Here is an 18,596-nt window from a genome sequence, read left to right as displayed (position 1 = left end):
CACTTGAACTAGACATTTTGTTTCTAATCTATTTCCAACAAAAGATTAATCCACCAGAGTCCACGTCATACAATAACTCTTGAATCAATAACACAGTTCCCTGGTATAGAATTAAGCTCAACAGATCCAGTGGCAGATCTCATCTGTTCATTTAAGGAGCAGCACGTTGCAAAGGGTACAAGTCGTTTAAAGAGTACAAAGAGCTGACAGTGCATTTGTGGACTTTCTGCTTGTATTTCAGTGAGAAGCATTGTGATTGCCTCTTGCAAGCCAGTTTTTAGGGAATGTCAGAGTTATTTTGATAGAGAAATGTTACCTGCTTAGAATGTGTTCTCATAGTAAGTGGTATGCTGGATTGATGATGTCAGCAGTTATTGTTGGTGGAAATACTTGTCTACGTCATTTTTGCAATGGCATTTCATGTAAATTATGTTTGTATGTAATTACAGCTCCTTGACTACAACAATTAGTCCATGTCCCAGTCCCTGCTCTGATGAGAGAAGGAATAGCCTGCGGCTGCTGAATCTTATGTTAGTGATTCCCAAGTATTTCATAGTGGAGGATCAGTGTCATTGGTAGGAATTTTTAATACTGAAATATTGAAAGGCTCCAACTGAGATTCAGGCACACATGTGTGATAAGACACCTCCACCCCAGAGTTTACAGCAAACAGAAAATTCAAAGACTACAGAGCAGATCAGAGAGTAACGTAGTCCATACTGATAAGCTGCTTAACTCTGAAGTCCCACACCCCCATTTCTACACGTTAGTGGTCTCCAAGCTGTATTGAGCTAAGGCTTTTTTTCCTTATGCAAAGAAAGCCAAGAAGTTCTTTGTCAAGAGAAGCATCTGCACTCCATATGGATTGTGCCTGTAAACTAGCCTGCATCTCCTGGCCCAGGGGTAACCACTGAGACAAGGAAAAGACACCCAGAGGAAAGGATTCTGTCCCAGCACTGAAAAGAAAGGGAGCACAGCTGGAAGGGAGCTGCCCTTCCCAGCATCACACCAGCTCAGAGCTTCTTTCCCTATTGGGAAACCTAGATAACAAATCAAAGCCAGAATCCAGTCCTGTCTCACAGGCAGGGCTGGTACCTCTGCATAGTAAGACGGGCCAACATTTAGCGTTGCTAGCAATTCAATGGGAAAGTACTAAGCAATGCTTTGAGAAAAACAGCTGATTACTGGCCACAGAAGTCATATGCAAATATACTTGCAAGTTATCTCAAGCACGTAAGCTCAGAAGGAAGAGTTAAGACAGAGCTTTAGAGGTAAACTCTGCCCTCCATCACAATATTGTGCCCCACCAATGTACGAAATTCAAGATGAAATCAGTAGGTGTTTGTGCATGTAGCTGTGGGCAGAAATCAGCCCAAAAGCACATTTGAAAGTCAGAGACTTCCTCCCGTGGTGCTAGGCAAGAAAGATGAGACTTCTGTGTTCAGGGTCAGGCACCTAATGTGTACTTTAGCAAGAACTATGCTGTAGCAACAGGATATCCTGTTTTAAATAATAAAGATGATGAAAGACTTCAAGATTGTAGCCCCATCTGCTCTTCTTCTTTACCTTGATTAACAGTTATGGTAGGCAAGAAGATCCTAAGACTGATACCCTGATGTCTCCTAAAACAGTTACAAGAGGCAAGTATCAAAACATTCTTAGCTGTAAAGTAGTACACAACTCTGTCTCTCCTATAAGCTGAATGTCTGACTCGTTACTGTTTTCCAGTGCTAACCCATAGCTCCTGTAGGATAATTTGCTCTGACACAGCAGTTTTAGACACCCCATATGGCTGCTTTAGTTATGCAGCAGAATTTGGAATATAAGGAGTCTGTGTAGTTATCAAATCTAATCTGTAAATCACAGCTATTGTAGGGACATTCCAAAACAACAGAATTTGAAAATGCCATCACCATTGCCATGCATCGGCATTCATCTCTTTTAATGAAAAGGTAGCTCATTAGAATTGTACCATGAGGTACATTCCACATTTATCTTAAAAAAAAAAATATAAAAAATGGCACCCTAGGTTAGTATGATATTAATATAGCTGAATTCTATATAAGGTGGTGCTGACTCTTGTTAACTTTGGGTTTGTTTCATTCCCCACCCCCTTCTGTAGCAAATTTAAGCAGCTTTTTGCAACTTTTTGCACAGTGCTGGTGCATACCGACACTTCCTGGTTTAGCTCAGTGATGCTTGATGTTTTATGCTGCTAGAGTAAGAAGCACTAATCACAGATGAGGTCTGAAAGCAAACCTAATAATTAATATTAAAAGCAATTCTGTCAGTATGAGTTGTGATTTATAACAACATAGAACAGCAGACTAAAATCATGCAAAACTTGATAGATCTTGGACTGCTGATCTTGCAATATGTAGTTGCGTTAGAGAAGGACATTGAGGATTCTCGTCTGGTGGCTCTAGACATTGATAAGACTGGCAAATGAATTTAAATGTTTGATTTAATTTTATTAGTAGAAATTATGTAAATAAAAATGATCCTTCCAGTGTCACTTCACAGTGCTGCTGCTGGGTTTCCTTTCAGGTAAGCCTCTGCCAGTAGAGCCATTGGGCACAGCCACTCTTAAGACCAATCCTGACTGATAAAATGTCGTTTTTCCTCTGGCCTTTTCCTGTCAGGAGCGGAGCGTGTCTGGGACGGCAGCAACACCTACCCCACTACTCCCTTGCCAGAGCTTCCCATTCCCTTCGCTCGTACCCGACACCACTAACATCAGCTCTCTCTGTGGGGCAGTTTTCATGGGAGTTTAAAGGATTTTTAAGGAAACACATTTTTGCCTCTGCAGTGCCTTAAATAGCTCTTCTCCAAAATTATGACTTACAGGGAGAAAATAGTTCGTTGGGTTTTCCATCCTTCAAACATACCTCTCCCGCATCGTCCTTCAAATGACAGGCACATCCCACATGGAAACTTCTTTTATTAAGATCAAGCAGAACTGAGGGGAGGAAGCCAGGAGCACAGAGTACCCCCCCCCACCTCACAGGCATCTGAACCCAAGGACGGGTTTTCCTCTGCCACAACCCCACAGGCTGCTGCTTCCCCTCCTCTCCCAGCAGGACGATCGCTCGGTGGGTCTGTGCGGTACCTTCGGGCCCGGGCGGGCTGTGTCTACCTGGTAGGCTACTGCAAACACTTCTCCAAAAAAACTAAGCCATTGAATACCAATGATATAACATTTCTGAAAATTAGCCCCCTCGACTACTTTTTTTTTTCTTCCCAGAAACCATGCCGTGTCTGAGTCCCTTTTGCAGTAAGTTCAGAATTTTCCTTTGCAGTCTGTCCAATCTCTTCTCCTCCCTTTCTCCCATTTCCACTCCAGACTAAGGCTTACACGCAAAGTAACTGTCAATTCCAGCAAATCCTAGTATTTTAAATGGAGGTTTGGCTACCAAAATGTTCAGATGTAATTTAAATCACGCTGAAGTGTTGCTCAGGGTGTCGCTTTCAGAGCCATTGGGTCAGAGTGCCCTTCGGGGGATAAGCTGCTGCTCAGCCTCATGGCAGCCTTCAGGTCAGACCAGATGTCTGAAGCGAGCAGTAAGTGGTGGACCTGAATGAGGAAAAATAATAACACATTTTTGTCTGCTTCAACACTTCAACCACTTCCACAAACTTCAGCTTGAAAACCAAAGAATATCAGTGACCTGAGTAAACGTAAGAAGATAAAGGTGGTCTCATTCCCACCCCATCATGGAACTGTCCCATCTGTCTCTTTGATTCTAATCTCTCCTGAACAAGGAGTAGTGTGATTTTAGACCAAAAAAACCCCCAGGAAAAAACCTTCCCTACACTTCCCTTATGTAAACACTTTACCATATAGTGATAAACAGTCAAATTTCTCAAACTGACAAGGAACGTCAAATTGTTATTAATTTTTTGGAGGTTTCCAGTGACCCTTTTGTTTTCAGAATGCTGTCGTCTTTGTTGCAATGTTAATTACTGAGAACTTGTTCACCAGCGCTAGTGATCTGGTGATTAGGAGTCATCAGTGACTGAATTGTAGTTCAGCTAAGTAATGGGATAAACTTGGATTTATAAATGGGAAAAGTTTAAAAGCTCAACGGCTTCATAATTATCATTCTGCAGTGGAACGACTCTGTTATCAAGGTCAATTGATCAGCATTGGTGTAGCTGTGAATGGATTCAGGGGCTTTGATTTCTAGAGCATTTGCTAAGGAGCAACTGTTAGGACGAGCAACTGTTAGGACTTCTTGGATAGCCTGTGCAACAAATATCTTTGCATGACAGTAACTGGCGAGGCCTGCCTATATGTCTATATAGGTGGATAAAGCGGGCACTTTGCGAGCAATTAGACCTTCTCTCAGGTGGGGCTGGGATGGGGGGACAAGCGATGGCACAGCGATGTTCATCTCAGCAGGATGTTTTCTCTGGCACCTCCATGATTCGTCTCCATTTTCCCTCTCCCCCCAAAAGGGTGACAAACATGCTCCTTTGTGCCTTGGAAAATCAGTTCCCTCCTCAGGCCCTGCTGCGTGCAGACTGTGCTATCAGCAGCTTCCATTTCTTCAGAACCGGGGAGCAAGAACAAGTTCTAATTAAAGGCTGAGGCATTTAACCTCTCTTCCCTGCCCTGAAGGAACGAAGCTGTTGCCAGCAATTACAGGCAGCTGGCAGTTCCCTGGATCCCAGTAAGCAGGAACCAGTAAGCAGCTCCGGTGCCATGTACCTGCTCCGGGAAAGCGGTGGTGACAGACACCTCCCGCCTCCTCCATGTTCCTTCTGGCCTCTGAATGGTCTTCAGTTCCAAAGGCTGCTGGCCAGTTCAGGTCAAAATCCTCACCTAAGAACAGTGGTGAAAAATTTGCGATTCAAGTAATGCCTTATAAGTTATTTCAGAATCTTTTAATGAAAAAATACCAAGTGTGTCCGTACGGATACTGTAACCAACGCTGAAAAGGCGAGGGGAGCTGGGGTATGCGCCTGCTGTTGCGGCTAGCGAGTTACTTCACTTCAAACTTGTCTTCCTACTTTGCATAGTATTTAATCTTTGCGTGTGTGTGTAACCAACAGTGCTTTCTGATGCACTTTCTGTCACGACGGTGACTGTTTTCGTGGTTTACTTAGAGACCATATAGAATGTGATCCAGTCGTGGCCGCTTTGCATATTTTGTTAACGGGTACAGATTCCCAGTACTGCATGCAAGCAACCTTGTATTACTTTTCATAGTAATGTCATTAACTTGTCTCATCCTTTGCTGCTAGTACAAAGTATTTTGCTTTGATTTACATGGATGGTTGGCAGTTTCTTTTTTCCCTGATGATAAATAATGGGCAAAACAAAACAGAACGAGCAAAGCTAATGTATCATAAAACTGTGTGAGCTTTACAAATCAGAGTAGTTTAATTTGTAAAATTTTATAGGATTTCAGTCAACCATTAAGCTATGATATCTCACACAGGCCATTTTGAAGCAATAAATCAATCAGTAACTGATTTAACTATTATTTTTCCTTCCTTCTTTTACTACCCATGCCCATGCCTCTTGTTCTGCTTCCCCCTTCCTTCCTCTCTGTCCTGTTCTAACCCTTCAGCATTTGTTTGCTTTGAAAAATAATCCCTCAAGAATAGCTATGCTTCCTCTGCAGCCTTTGTATTTGCTCCTTCGCTGCTGCTTTTTCCCTCCGGCCTGCCCCATCTTCACAGCCATCTCCCTTGCTTCGCTGTCTGGGGCATATTGCCCTCCAGCACTTGCACCCAGCAGTCACTCAGCAAGTCGTGGCTGGGTGTTGGCTTCCTGAACGTTAAGGAACACAACCAAAAAGATCTCTAACAGTGGGTTGCACTTAGTTCTGGGATATTAGCATGAATGGGAACTGGATTTTAAATACTTGCTTATCTGCCTCAGTTCTTGCACTTACCAGAAAAACACAGATACAAAAAAAAAAAAAAAAAAAAAAAAAGGTTTAGCTGTTTTGGAGGCATCCTGTGTTGTCCAGGTACAGCTTCACAAACCTGGAGTCAGGAGAGAATCTCTGACAGTTAATATATTCATTACCTCCTGAAGGAGAAAATTACAGCACTGAAATGTATTCCTGTAGTTCGTGCCCAGCCCAAGCCAGTGCAGAATACAGTTTCAGCTGCGGACCACCAGCTGTGCAGTTGACCCCCGCAAGAGGCATGGCCGGCTGGAACAGCCAGCTTCCACGCAGCAGCGAGTACTTCATGAGCTGCTATGTCCCCTCTCGTTAACATACCAAAGTCACTGGCAGGTTTTGGTAAATTACACAGAATGAGTAAAGTTCTCTTGTAACTACACAAAGGTGATCTGTCATAAGCAGAGGTGTTGCAGCCACGGTGGTCACTTCAGGCTTGACAAACAGGTAAGTCCCTGCTCCCTCTTCCCTTTTCCTGCAGTAGTCGCCTCATCTTCCCAACCTGCTTCCATGGTCTCAGCACCCTGTAGCCAGTACATCCGACAGCCTTTCCTCTTCTGCCATTGTCAGAAAAGCTCCCGGAGTCTTTATGAATGACCGCGGCTTATCCTAAACCCTTGCAGTACATGGCTCTGAACATTGCTGCAAGTGCACAGCGCTGAGCAGGACACTGTGTGGATAGATCTGTGTGCAATGGCAGGCTGCAGCACCTGCTGCTCTGGAGGACATCAAGGAGAGACATACTTTCCTCATGGCCCAGACCAATGTGAAGAACAGCTCGCTTCCAGGTATCCTTTGGATTTATCCACAAAGTCTAGTTGCATTTGACTATGAACAGCCTCAGCATGGACCCAGGCCACTGGCAGCTACTGAGCAACACGCATACACCCAGCCTGGTGATCCTCAGCAGTGGTAGCCACATGGTCCAGGACAGGTGCCTGTGTGAGCAGGTACCTCAAGAAACCTACCAGTAAGGTAGGAAATTGCCCACTTGGAAAAGAAGGTGTTCACTCACAGCTTCCCTGGGTTCGGCTGCCCTCAGCCAGAGAAAACCTCTTTGGTAGTTCACACCATGCCCACCTGGCTGTCTTTCCTCCCTGTAGCTACAGGGTAGGGGTACGGACTTTGCTGCACCCACAAGACTATGTGGGAAAACCAGGACAGAAGGCTGCAAGCCTTTAAGCCCCAGAGTCCGCACATATCTACATTTACTGCATGGTTTAGAGGGTGCCCAGAACTCCAGACGCGTTGTGGCTCCACCTCAAGACCGCTCGTTCTTGAGTACTTCTCTCCAGCTAGCTCAAGAATTCTCATCTTACCAAAGTAAATTATTCACAGATTTGTTGGCCTCAGAAGGCAACGAGGAGGAATACGGGCTAAAAAAAGCCTGTCTACCCTCCCCCCCTCCCCCGACCACATTACTGCATCTCTTGACTCCCTGATAGCTACACATGAGGTTGCACTGTGCCTCAGATCAGAGGTAAAAAACCATTTACTCGGCTTGTCTCTTCTATTACCCCTCCTCATCCCATCCTTGCTCATTTAATAAATACAGCTGATGAAGCATTGCAAAAGAAAACCTGATTTTTTCCTATAGGCAAATTCTTTTATTCCTCTAACTGAATTTCAGGTAAATTCGGTGGCAACAGCTTGAACCAGTTATCCTTGTATCTGTGTTTCCTGCAGAACATGCAGACATCTGCGACAGTTTTTCCTTGGTGTTTGCCATGAACCTTACAAGAGAGAAGATGAGGTTAAGAGCATTTGCTTTCATAATGATAGGTTGTATATTCAAATTGCATAATATTTCTATTTTTAGATACAAATCAAAATTGTTTCCAGAATCCTTGAGGCCTGTACTTCCACTGAAAATGTGTCTCATACAAAACCACCTCCTTTTTTTGCAGAAAACGATACTGAGAACTGAGGCACTAAGCAGAAAAAAACATGCTTGCAAAATTACCATAACTGAATTCTTACCCAGAGAAGGTTATAATAAAAAAAAAAACAAACCCAAACCAAGCCCACTAGAAGAAACAGGGAATCTCAGCAATTCCATATTACATTTCATTGGCAGTGAGATAATCAACATAAATTTCAATATATAAATATTAACATCGGTTTTAAAAAATCCAATTTGAAGCTCGACAATTGCAATCCATAAACTTGTAGCTTAGAATAAGATTTCACCAATCTTTGCCATTACTAAATTTAGCTTCTTACCAGCAACTTTTAGAAACAGACTTTCCTCATCTGCAAACTTCTTTATATACATAAACAACACATTTTTCTTCCACTAACTAGACAAATTGGCACACACCCTGATAGGCGTGCTGAGAGCAGCTCTGTTGTGGTGGGTGCTCACCCTCCCAGCTGGTTTTCTCCTGCAAGTGCCGCCATACGGCAGCTGGAGTGCAAGCACACGGGAAGGGGATTTCATCCCACATTCCACCTTCTAGATTCTGATTCTATACTTCATGTGACTGGGATTGTGGAAGTGGGGATAGGATCACAGAGCAAAATTGGTATTTGGCTGCCGAGTGAGTGAATTTGGGTTAAAAAGCCTGCTTTTACTTTGACTTGTTTCTCAGACAAAATCTTCAGCTCCACTTTCGCTATATTTAGATGTCACTTCCCCTTTCGTTATTGTATGTCATAAATCATTTATTCTCCAGAGAATCCAGATTTCAATTTTTTTTTTCCCCCTAAAATGTTAAATCTACTGTCGTGGTTTAACCCCAGCTGGCGACTAAGCCCCACGCAGCTGCTTGCTCACTCCCCCCACAGTGGGATGGGGAGAGGATCGGAAAAGTAAAAGTGAGAGAAGTCATGGGTTGAGATAAAGACAGTTTAATGGGTAAAGCAAAATCCATGCAGACAAGGCAAAGCAAAGCAGGGAATTCATTCATTCACCACTTCCCACCGTCGGGCACGTGCTCAGCCATCCCCAGGAGAGCCGGGGCTCCAGCACACCTAACAGTTACTTGGGAAGACAAACGCCATCACTCTGAATGTCCCACCTTCCTTCTTCTTCCCCCACTTATATATACTCAGCATGACGCCATACGGTATGGAATATCCCTTTGGCTAGTTCAGGTAGCTGTCCTGGCTGTGTCACCTCCCAGTTTCCAGTGCCCCTCCAGCCTTCTTGCTGGCAAGGCCTGAGGAGCCCAGAAATCCTGGGTTTACTACAAACATCACCCAGCAACAACTAGAAACATCAGTGACCTATCAACACCGTTCTCACATTAGAGCCAAAACACAGCACTGCACCAGCTGCTAAGAAGAAAATTAACTCTGTCCCAGCTGAAACCAGCTGAAGAAGTTTATAACTCGACATATGTTTGGCTAAACATAAGAGCCTGAATGCCAAGCAATGCCTAAAACAGGAGAGTGGAATTAAAACCAAAACTGCTCTGTGGAAAAATGAAATCTATGCAAGTTCCTTGAAAATAAACAATACTGCATCAAAGACATCTGGTATCTAAAAAAAAATTCTTTTTATAACAAGATTGTATCTGTAAGGTTCATTTATAAAAACTTAAATGATAGGGTTATTCACCTGATCTAACTTGCTGTTTTAAGTGTACATAACAAAGCAGAACTCTGAGCACTGGTATTTTTACTACATCAACAAATTCGTTATCTGGATAAATTAAGCTCGCATTTATGTCCTAATTTACAGAAGACATTAATAATTAGCAATGGTTATCCTTATTGAATCATTTTGCTTCTGCATTTAGAATACACAGATATGCTAAAAATGGCCCTTTTCCACACATGGATACAAAACTTGACCAAGAAATGTCAAATCCCATAATTATGCACTTCTCAGTGACTCAGTTGTGAGCCACCACAATGAGACCCTCCAAGAAATCTAGGACTAAGCTCTTCTAAACAACTGTAATTTTTTGCTTTTAACAGCTTTACTTGGTGCTCCTACAACTTGAGCATGCTTCTTAAAAGTTGTTGAGCAAAGTAGGATTTAATCAGATTGTATTATCAACATTAAAAAATGTTAGTGAAAAAAAGGTTATGCTGTTCTTATACATTACAGAAAATGAAAAAAATCATGACATACAGCTGTTGTAGCAACTTTCTCAGCAATAATTTGGCCACTTCAATAGTAAACATGACATGAGTTTAATTTAAAAGTTTCAAGTCCCGTAAGAATTACGATGATTTCCCAGAAGCAGCCTTGGGGCTGGGGAGAGAAAGAAAAAAAATAATACACCCAGTAAACTCTGAAGGGAAAAATAATGAGATAAGAAATTATTAATGAGATACAGATGAGCAACTGCCAAATTCAATGTAACTCCCTTTCAACACAGCCAAAGACTACAGATTTGACTGCAACATAGAGGCGGAACAAAGAATTTCTGGTTCTTCAGGGAAAGATGGAAACCATCTGAACCACCGTCCCACAGTTTGCACGTTTCAGCACTTGGCACGAACAGGTATTTACGCACACACGGTCTATCCCCCTGGTTCCACTTACCCACTGTGCTGTACCGAACAAAGGAAGACCTGCAATGTCAACTCACAGACCACAGTGCATCCAGCCCCAACATTTCTTATTAGTTTCCTCGTGGCAGCATGCAAACATTTTCTTTCTGTTACAGAAGTCCTTGGAGCCCCTCTGCTATTGGGCAAAATGACTAAGACAAATCTTAAGTGAAGAAAATTAGCTTTATTTATGTAAATTAGAAAAATGAATTGTTAGAACTTTGGTCAAATGGTTAATTCTGTACAATTTACAATTATATTTATATACAAAACTTATAATAAAATACAGTACATCACACTTTTCCTGAGTCACAGTGTGTTTCTCAGTTCTGTAAATTTTTTATTTCCTTCTTTCTTTTAAAGTAATTAGATATAAGAAGGAAATACTATCCTCAGTTTGACAGTGTTTGGTTTAGATAATACTGGTATTAAGAAAGGAGTCAATACACTGTATGTAGAAAATACTTTATAGCCATTGCAATTCCGATAAGTTATTTTTCTATATTAAAATATGCTCCTTGATAAAAACGTTAATTAAATACTCCTTAGTATGAGTTTGTTGCACTTTATTTGACACAAGACAAGCTGACTTCAAATATGTCCATCTCTCATTGCAGAGAAACAAAAATTTAGGTGAGTTACATGTATATATAACCGATCATTTAAAGATCAGGAAACACACATCCAGATAGAGCAGATGTCTGAATCGAGGCACAGTATTTTAAAATTGCTGTCCTATCCTGGACAAGATACGTAAGCTCCAATTGCCTGGCTAGCCTAATACAAAATTAACACAAGTATACAACCTGGAAAGTGAGACTATGTCAAGCAGCAGGGCACCAAGCCTGCAAATACTTACGTAGGGTAACAGTCCCACTGTGTAAAGCACTACGGAGTCCTCAGCGAAGAAGCGCTGCAGAGCTGTATTCAACAGCATTTCTTAAATCTCAGCCAGCTTGAGGAATTATTAGGATTAAAGCTATCGATATTACCTTTATTGAGGTGAATTTTTTGAGATCAGTGATAACCTGTTGTAAGGTGTACAAGGATATTTAATCTGTTTACTTAATGACGCAGTGTGTTAAATAAGTAATTAAGATAGATTACAAACTGCAAGTAAATTTATGACCCAGTTAAATCCATAAAACCAATCAGGGTAATTTATTTTTGACAAACATTGATTTAAAACAAAATTAGTTTTACTTAATGGCCAAGTGTGGGCTGCTCCTAAATATACGTATGCTAAAGTTCACTATATATTTTTTTAATATAGTCATTTGCATCTCTGGCATTTTAGTCCAAAATAATCCAAAAATACAGATTAGGTGACCTCTGATAGATTTATTCATAGTGTTTAGAGGTGGTTAAGAAGTTTTACGCTAACAGAAAGTTATGTAGAGATTTGCTTTCTCTTAAAAACTTTCCGTAATACTTCAGCGCAAACTGAAATACATGAGATCAACTCATAGTGATCCTACTCTGAATGGAAACTAAAAGGGACATTTTTACCGTTGGTATCAAAAGTGCATAAAATGACAATATAAGACTTTAAAGAAAATTGGTCTTTAGCTGAATGCTTGAACTTTTCCCAGGATTCTTTGCATGTTTAGCAGTCTTCACTTTCATGCTTTCTTGATTGCCTTTTACAGCTGACTCAAGCCTGGCTTTCATAGTGGGAGAGGAAGCCATTAGTTTTTTAAAAACTGATGAGTACTGTGGACCAATCTGCATCAGATTTTGCAAAGCAAACTCATGTAGATTTTTTGCCGAGTTTGTAGCAGAAACCAGAGCATTTTCATCCAAAAGAAAGGAAATCAGGAGGGGAAGAAGGCAGGCCACCAAATGAGCACCTATAAACATTGAGAACACAACTTAAACACACACTTTTGAAAAAAACCTTCAAATTCTAACCAGAACTACTCTCAGAGTTAGCATTTAACACAAACTGTAAAGCTGCAGATGTTATTTGAACTGTATGGTAGAAAGAACCAACATTCTTGTTAGCAATTTTGTTAGCAATTAATGTTCAGAACTGGATTCCTAGTGGTCACTTTGTTTTAATTTGTTACTTATGGCAACTTTCAGCGTGTCTAATGCTTTGAATACTAGTAATGGAAGTAACTTACGGTGCTTTTCCTCAGCAGTGGCTGTAAGAGCTGTAATCACCTTTATTCCTTCCTGAATGACCTGAAGTTCAGCAGCATTTTCAGGTTTTGCTTTTTCTGTTTCCTGCAGTTTTCTCACAATGGATGGTGCTAAAGAATGAATATAAGGATATGACACAGTTTTGTTTGGAAGCTGAAAGATGGAGTGCAGCAGCTGGTAGCACTTATACTGTACCTAAAGGGAAAAATCAAATTTGCAGTTACAAAGTGTAATACTTAAAAATACATGTCAGAGTGTTTTAAAACTCACAGCTTGTCAGATAAAAGGGGAATATTTAGGGAGGAGGAAAAACGTGCCTCAGCCTGAAAATTCATCAGGTTGCAGGCTGCTAATGCATAATACATTACAGGCGCATTATAACTTGTAATCAAATTATTAAGAGAAACTAGATCATGCTCCCTGTTTCTTTCCACTGAGTCCTACATCTTCCTACAGTTTTGACTTAAGGAAAAAATATTATTTTTGTGAAGACTATGTCCTAGCACTGTTTTGAAAATATACTATTTTTTGCAAAAACACATCTGACTGGAAAGAGGTACTTAAAACGTAAGCACTACCTCTGTCAAACTGTAGGCACAATTTTAAAAAGTCTCAAATGGCACAGTAGCTTGCATGTCACTGGAAGTCAACAGGACTGGAACTGTCAAGTTCCTACATAATTTCTGAAAGCCTCAGATGCCTAAAAACTTTGATAAAATTTTCAAATACATACTACCACTTTACTGGGCATCCCCAGTTTCCTATCAGTGGAAACCGATGTTTATAATACTAGAGATGTATTAATATATTAAAAAAAAAATATACAGCTTTCTTACAGCTGTAATTCTTACAGCTATTTTTCAAGTAAAGGTAACTGTTTAATTTTTTGTTACTACATGAATGTGCACACAGAAGATGCAAGAAAACCAGTTTACAGTGAATCCTCCCAATCAAACATGAAATCTAATGCATATTATTTTCTGAACTGGACTTTCAGTGTGAGGAAGTCCCAGCTCTTGGAAAAGCCATTTGTATTTGCAATGATAATAAATACAATTGTTTTTTTCCAGAAACATTGGTTTTTTACACGAAGAATAGTAACATATGAACTGTGGTACTACAATCTAAATCAACCATGTAAAAATATTTACACTAGGTCAGAAAAAAGCATTAATCTAGTTCAATATGCTGCCTCCAGCAGTGGCCAGGAGCTGATGCCTATGGGACAGTAAAAGTTAGGTAAAGGTACTTGCCCCAGCTCCCAAAGACCCACAGCTGAGGAATTTCCTGTGCAAAAGATAGTCGTTGTATACTGAAGATAAAATGAACAAATAAAATTAAACAGGTGCCTGAAAAACTACATAACTGTACCATGTACTTATTCAGTGTTTATAGCTCTGAGTCTGATGCAATAAAAAAAATAAATCATAGGAATACAGAATTGCATACAGAATAAAAAAAATGATAAAATGCAGTGCTGGACATGTTCTTGCTAACTTGCTCAAACTATTTTTTAAAATACAACAGATATAATCAAGACAGAATTAACTGGAACCAACACACGGGGCAAGTGAAACAACTGAACAGAAAATAAGCTAAAATTAATTTAATATGATACTGATATTCTTATAACTTCACCAGTACTTACAAGAGGATCTTTTGAGTCAAGCGTTATTTTAAACTTCTCAATACAACGCTTTTGAAGGCACTCTATGGTAGTAACTTCTGGACTGGCAGACATAACAAATACTGTAATAGCAGTAAGCAGACTAACTTCATCCCGTTCTTGGAGAAGCCCATCTACTATCAATAAAGTAATCAGTCTGTTAGATTTGCATTAAAAAGTAATTCTATAAATTTAAGTGTTACAAAGAGGTAAAATAGAAATAGCAACATCTAAGTTTCTGTAGGGATGTCTTTTTTCAAATACATGACATACTCTGATGCACTGATATGGACTTCTACTGTAACAAAAGCCAAGGCCAAAACGGCAATTCAGGGGTGGCTATATGCATATTTAGAAGTAACAGCATACTCCTATTCCATTGTTCCTCTGTATAAAATACAAGGAATATCTTTGAAGAGCTGGTATGACATATTAAGCTACAACCTATTTTAAGAATAATATAAAACTTGCATTAAGAACATATATTCTTTTGCTATAACTTAAAAAAACCCAGCACTATAAACAGAAGTTCCAACAACAAATAAAAACTTAAGAGATTAAACATAAAGAATGATAAAAATACTACAGACTTGGGAAGCTGAAGAAGCAGCACATAGAAAACTAAGACAAAAATATTTTTTCTTGAACGACTGCTTTAATACCTTTTGCTTCAGTACAAACACTAATTCTTTGTGGAGAACCTGCATGCAGCACAGCTGTCTTTTATGCTCAACTGTACACTGAAACCGTAACTCCTGTTTATTCCATCCTACCATGTCCCTACATTGTGGCACTACCTAATACAGGGGTAAGGCTGCAAACCCACATTTACACCGTTAACAGATGGTGACTTCACATAACTGTAGGGACAAAACTGCACTATAGTTTCAACAGTACTTGGTAGCCAACTCATTTTCCTGTGACTAAGATCTCGTAATCTTTTTTAAAGATATGCATGAATTTAATTTAAATGAAACCAAACAACCTTTCACTCAAACATTTGTTTTGTTTTGTTTTTGTAAACACACAAACACAGAATTCATCCTTACTTTGATCCCAACAGTCAAGCACTGTGACCAAAGCACTCCGCAGAAGATCAGTCCAAGCAGTCCGACTCTTCTCTGCTCGAGCCATTGGAGAAGACAAGAGTCCTTTAAGTGCTTGTAGAGATGCAGCAACTGTCAAAGGTAACCGCCCATCTTGCAATTTCACAGCAGTTTCTTTAAGTACTCCAATAATTAAGTACAAGATAGTAGGAAGAACTGAAATACTTCCTGTAAAACAAAGCAAATCAATTTCACAGAAGTTAAAAAAAAAATCAGGTACCTTTTACATTTTTAAAAAAACCCTGAAGCCGTTTTCTTGGATTATCTTTTTTTACTTATTTATCATCTACCATAATCACATATGTGAATGAAGGCACTGGTAATTTGAAGAAAGATTTGAAATATCAAGTGACTTGCTATAGCAAAAATGGAGTCAGACTGCTTAAGTGAAGTTTTCCCCTCTTAAATTAGCATTGTATATCTATTCCTTGATGATTTTATTATATGAAGTGAGGAATTATGTCATGTTCAGAGAAAAGGAAGAAGAGAAAGATCAGAGCCACTGAGGAGCAGAAGAAGAGAAGCTATAGAAGTATACAAAGTACTGAATAGTAGAAAGCAATTTATGAGCATCTAAGCATATTTTTCAATGAAAATAATACAGTAAAGGAAATTAACAGGGGGTAATTTCAAAACTAGTTAAAAGCAAATACTTCTAGCAGATGTATAGTCAGCCAAGGATGTCACTGCTCCAGAAAATCACTAACGTCAAGAATTTAGTAAGATTAAGAAGAAGAGGATCCCAGACTAAAAATGCATAACAAAAATTCCTAGAATTATAATGAAAAACTCTAATAAATATTTTGGAAAAGAGGAGACCTAAGGAGAGAAGCAGATTGCCCCACAGCCTACTGAACAGATCTTCAGCTCTCCCTGAGAATCTGATAGTTGATCTGTCAGAATAAAAGACTATTAAAAAAAATATATTAAAAAAAAATCACAGGAATAGCTTGGCATAGCAGTTTTACATATTCTTATATCTTTGAATCTAATACAGAATTCTGCACATATTGGAGACAATCTAGATACCTGCATATTTACCTATTGCTCCTATCTTAAGTTCTGATTCAGCAAAGCACAGAGTTAAACATACGGCTTAATATGCTTATGTCCTCCTCTAATCAGCAAAATGCTTATGTTCTTAAGATTTTAATATACTGAAGTTCATGAGAGACCTGTTGAATAATGAGGATCTCTGACATATCCGTAAGTCTTTTCTGAACCTGAGGACACCTACCGTCTATTTTTAAACAGCCTAGTCTCTGAAAATCGACTATTGGAATTCAGTAGGAAATGGAGTTCATGAGCATCATTTATTTGAAAATTTTACTAGGCCTACACATCATGAGAGGTGCCTGAAGTAAGAGACATGGTAGTCATAGGACTATAACTGCAGTTACCTACTAAAGGGGAAAAATGATGCAATTCCACATAGGAATTATCTTCTCTTTGATTATGAGAGTTAGCTTGGAGATGCTTCCTTATTCAACTGACAGCATAAGCAAGCCTAAACGCCTCATTTTAGCCACCTGACTTAAATGCTTTGGTTCCCTAGTGTAAACATCCCATCTGGTCTGATCCTGCAAGCTGTTAGTTTGTAGAGTAACTTGAACAGCTGAAGACAATAACAACTACAGGGAGAAAAGAAAAATCACAGATTATTTTTTATACAAGACAGTTGCCCTTAGATTTAAGTGATGTTGTTTGTTCCCTTTTGCTTTGAACTGAAAAATAATGAGCTGCAGATGGAAAAGAGAAATCATATCACCACCCTACAATGATAGCAAGAACTACCTACTATTCCATTAAAGGATGCTACCCCCCGAAGAAGAATCTTGTAACAAAGAACAAATTAAGAAAAACGAAGAAATTTCCAGGGCTGGTAAATGCAAAAATTTGCATGAGGCGTAACACAGTTACCTAAGGTGGGAACAGAGGAGCAGGGTGGAAATAGTTTATAGGTGTGGCTGTAACAGCACTGAAAGATCGTATGTATGAATATGGTATTGGGGGGTGGGGAACCATCTTAAAGTTTGGAGTGAATCAAAAATGAATCATGGGTAAAAGTCAACTATTCTGAGAAATCAACCGTAACTCCTTACAGTGGTTTCCTAATGTTCAATGACAGCTTTTAGTCAAAGCTAACATGACACATTTCCCTTTTAAATTTAATTTGTATCTGCATTATAAATTCCAGAACAGACAAGCCAAGTACAATATAATCATGTAGCTATTGTACACTTGCCTGTATAAAATGAATCTATTAATTGCGCTGCTGCATGTGGGAGGAAAAAAAAAACTACTCCTTTAATTGCTTCAGGTTTGTAACTTGTTTTGTAATCTGACAGTCAAAAAAATAATTAGAACCGGAAATTTGCACAAGCAAATCAACAAAACTTGCTGCCAGATTTATCTAGATCAAAAAATCAGGTAATAACAAGGGAGCTCGGAAGAGCCCAATATTCTTTCATTAATCTTTTCCTGTGATGAAACGGCATACCTTCAGGAGAGCAGATTGCAGGAACATCAGAGAGAATAACTAATGCTGCTGCTACTAGTCTACTTCCATCTTCTGACAATAGCAGATGTTTCCCAGATTGAACTGCAGGGCTACAAGTTAATTTAGGGTTGAGCTGGGGAAGCTGTCTGACAAGAATACAAACACACAACTCCAGTGTTGCGAAGACTAATGATTTCCCAGGCACCAGTCCTCCTGTGTCTTTGCCTTCTCCAAATTCTGGCAACGTTTCCTTTTCTGCAGCGCCATCATCAACTGAAACCAAAAGAAGAAATATGGCAGAAATCTGCATGCTGTACCTTGTTTCCAAAAAGTTTACTTCTTAAGACTGCTTCATCACGATGTGACAACCTTGATACATATATGTGCATGCATATGTATTCAAAGACCTGGCAAACGTCCACCCTTCTGAATAAACCAAGTACGCACTGACTGTCAAAAGGCAAAAACGTGTGCAGTAGATTTAGACATACAACATGCTGAGGCACCATGCCAGTGATGTCACCTGATCTAAGTGCTTTGATTCTACTCCCAGTTACTCTCTTTCAGAAAATGAACTTTAGGAAGTTACAATCAGAGTACCTAGTGGAGCCTGGCTTGTAACAGCTGTGTGGGCTGACTCTCTCCATTGCTCTACTGCAGCTGATCCCAGTTTTTCACTAAGACTCCTCCCTCCCTAACATCACATGGGACTATCCCAGCTGCAATTTCTCCAGTTTCCTTCCTCACTCATGCCC

General features: G+C 39.8%; 1 protein-coding gene and 1 long non-coding RNA gene across 9 annotated transcripts in view; both read right to left on the bottom strand.

Moving 5' to 3' along the window:
• Nucleotides 1-2,923: 2,923 nt before the first annotated feature.
• On the bottom strand, nucleotides 2,924-8,606 carry LOC130152212 (uncharacterized). The gene is made up of 2 exons (XR_008822914.1): nucleotides 4,712-8,606; nucleotides 2,924-3,574 (listed from the first exon to the last, which is right to left on the bottom strand). It is a non-coding gene; the product is annotated as an uncharacterized LOC130152212 (long non-coding RNA).
• A 1,982-nt stretch (nucleotides 8,607-10,588) lies between these two features.
• Nucleotides 10,589-18,596, bottom strand: part of HEATR5A (HEAT repeat containing 5A) — a 66,880-nt gene continuing 58,872 nt past the window's right edge. For 6 of the 8 annotated variants that reach the window (XM_056345315.1, XM_056345321.1, XM_056345318.1 and 3 more), the window contains 5 exons: nucleotides 17,842-18,114; nucleotides 15,285-15,509; nucleotides 14,218-14,372; nucleotides 12,551-12,764; nucleotides 10,589-12,274 (listed from right to left, as the gene is read on the bottom strand). In XM_056345315.1, coding sequence (XP_056201290.1) covers nucleotides 11,973-12,274; nucleotides 12,551-12,764; nucleotides 14,218-14,372; nucleotides 15,285-15,509; nucleotides 17,842-18,114 — 1,169 coding nt within the window. In that variant the 3' untranslated portion in view covers nucleotides 10,589-11,972. The remainder of the gene's footprint in view (nucleotides 12,275-12,550; nucleotides 12,765-14,217; nucleotides 14,373-15,284; nucleotides 15,510-17,841; nucleotides 18,115-18,596) is intronic. The other 2 variants (XM_056345319.1, XR_008822913.1) reach the window with 2 other exon arrangements.

This window comes from Falco biarmicus, chromosome 7, assembly GCF_023638135.1.
Source record: "Falco biarmicus isolate bFalBia1 chromosome 7, bFalBia1.pri, whole genome shotgun sequence".
In the NCBI taxonomy this organism is placed as follows: domain Eukaryota; kingdom Metazoa; phylum Chordata; class Aves; order Falconiformes; family Falconidae; genus Falco; species Falco biarmicus.
Note: the sequence above shows the minus strand (reverse complement) of the source record. Positions and strands in the feature narration are given on the sequence as shown.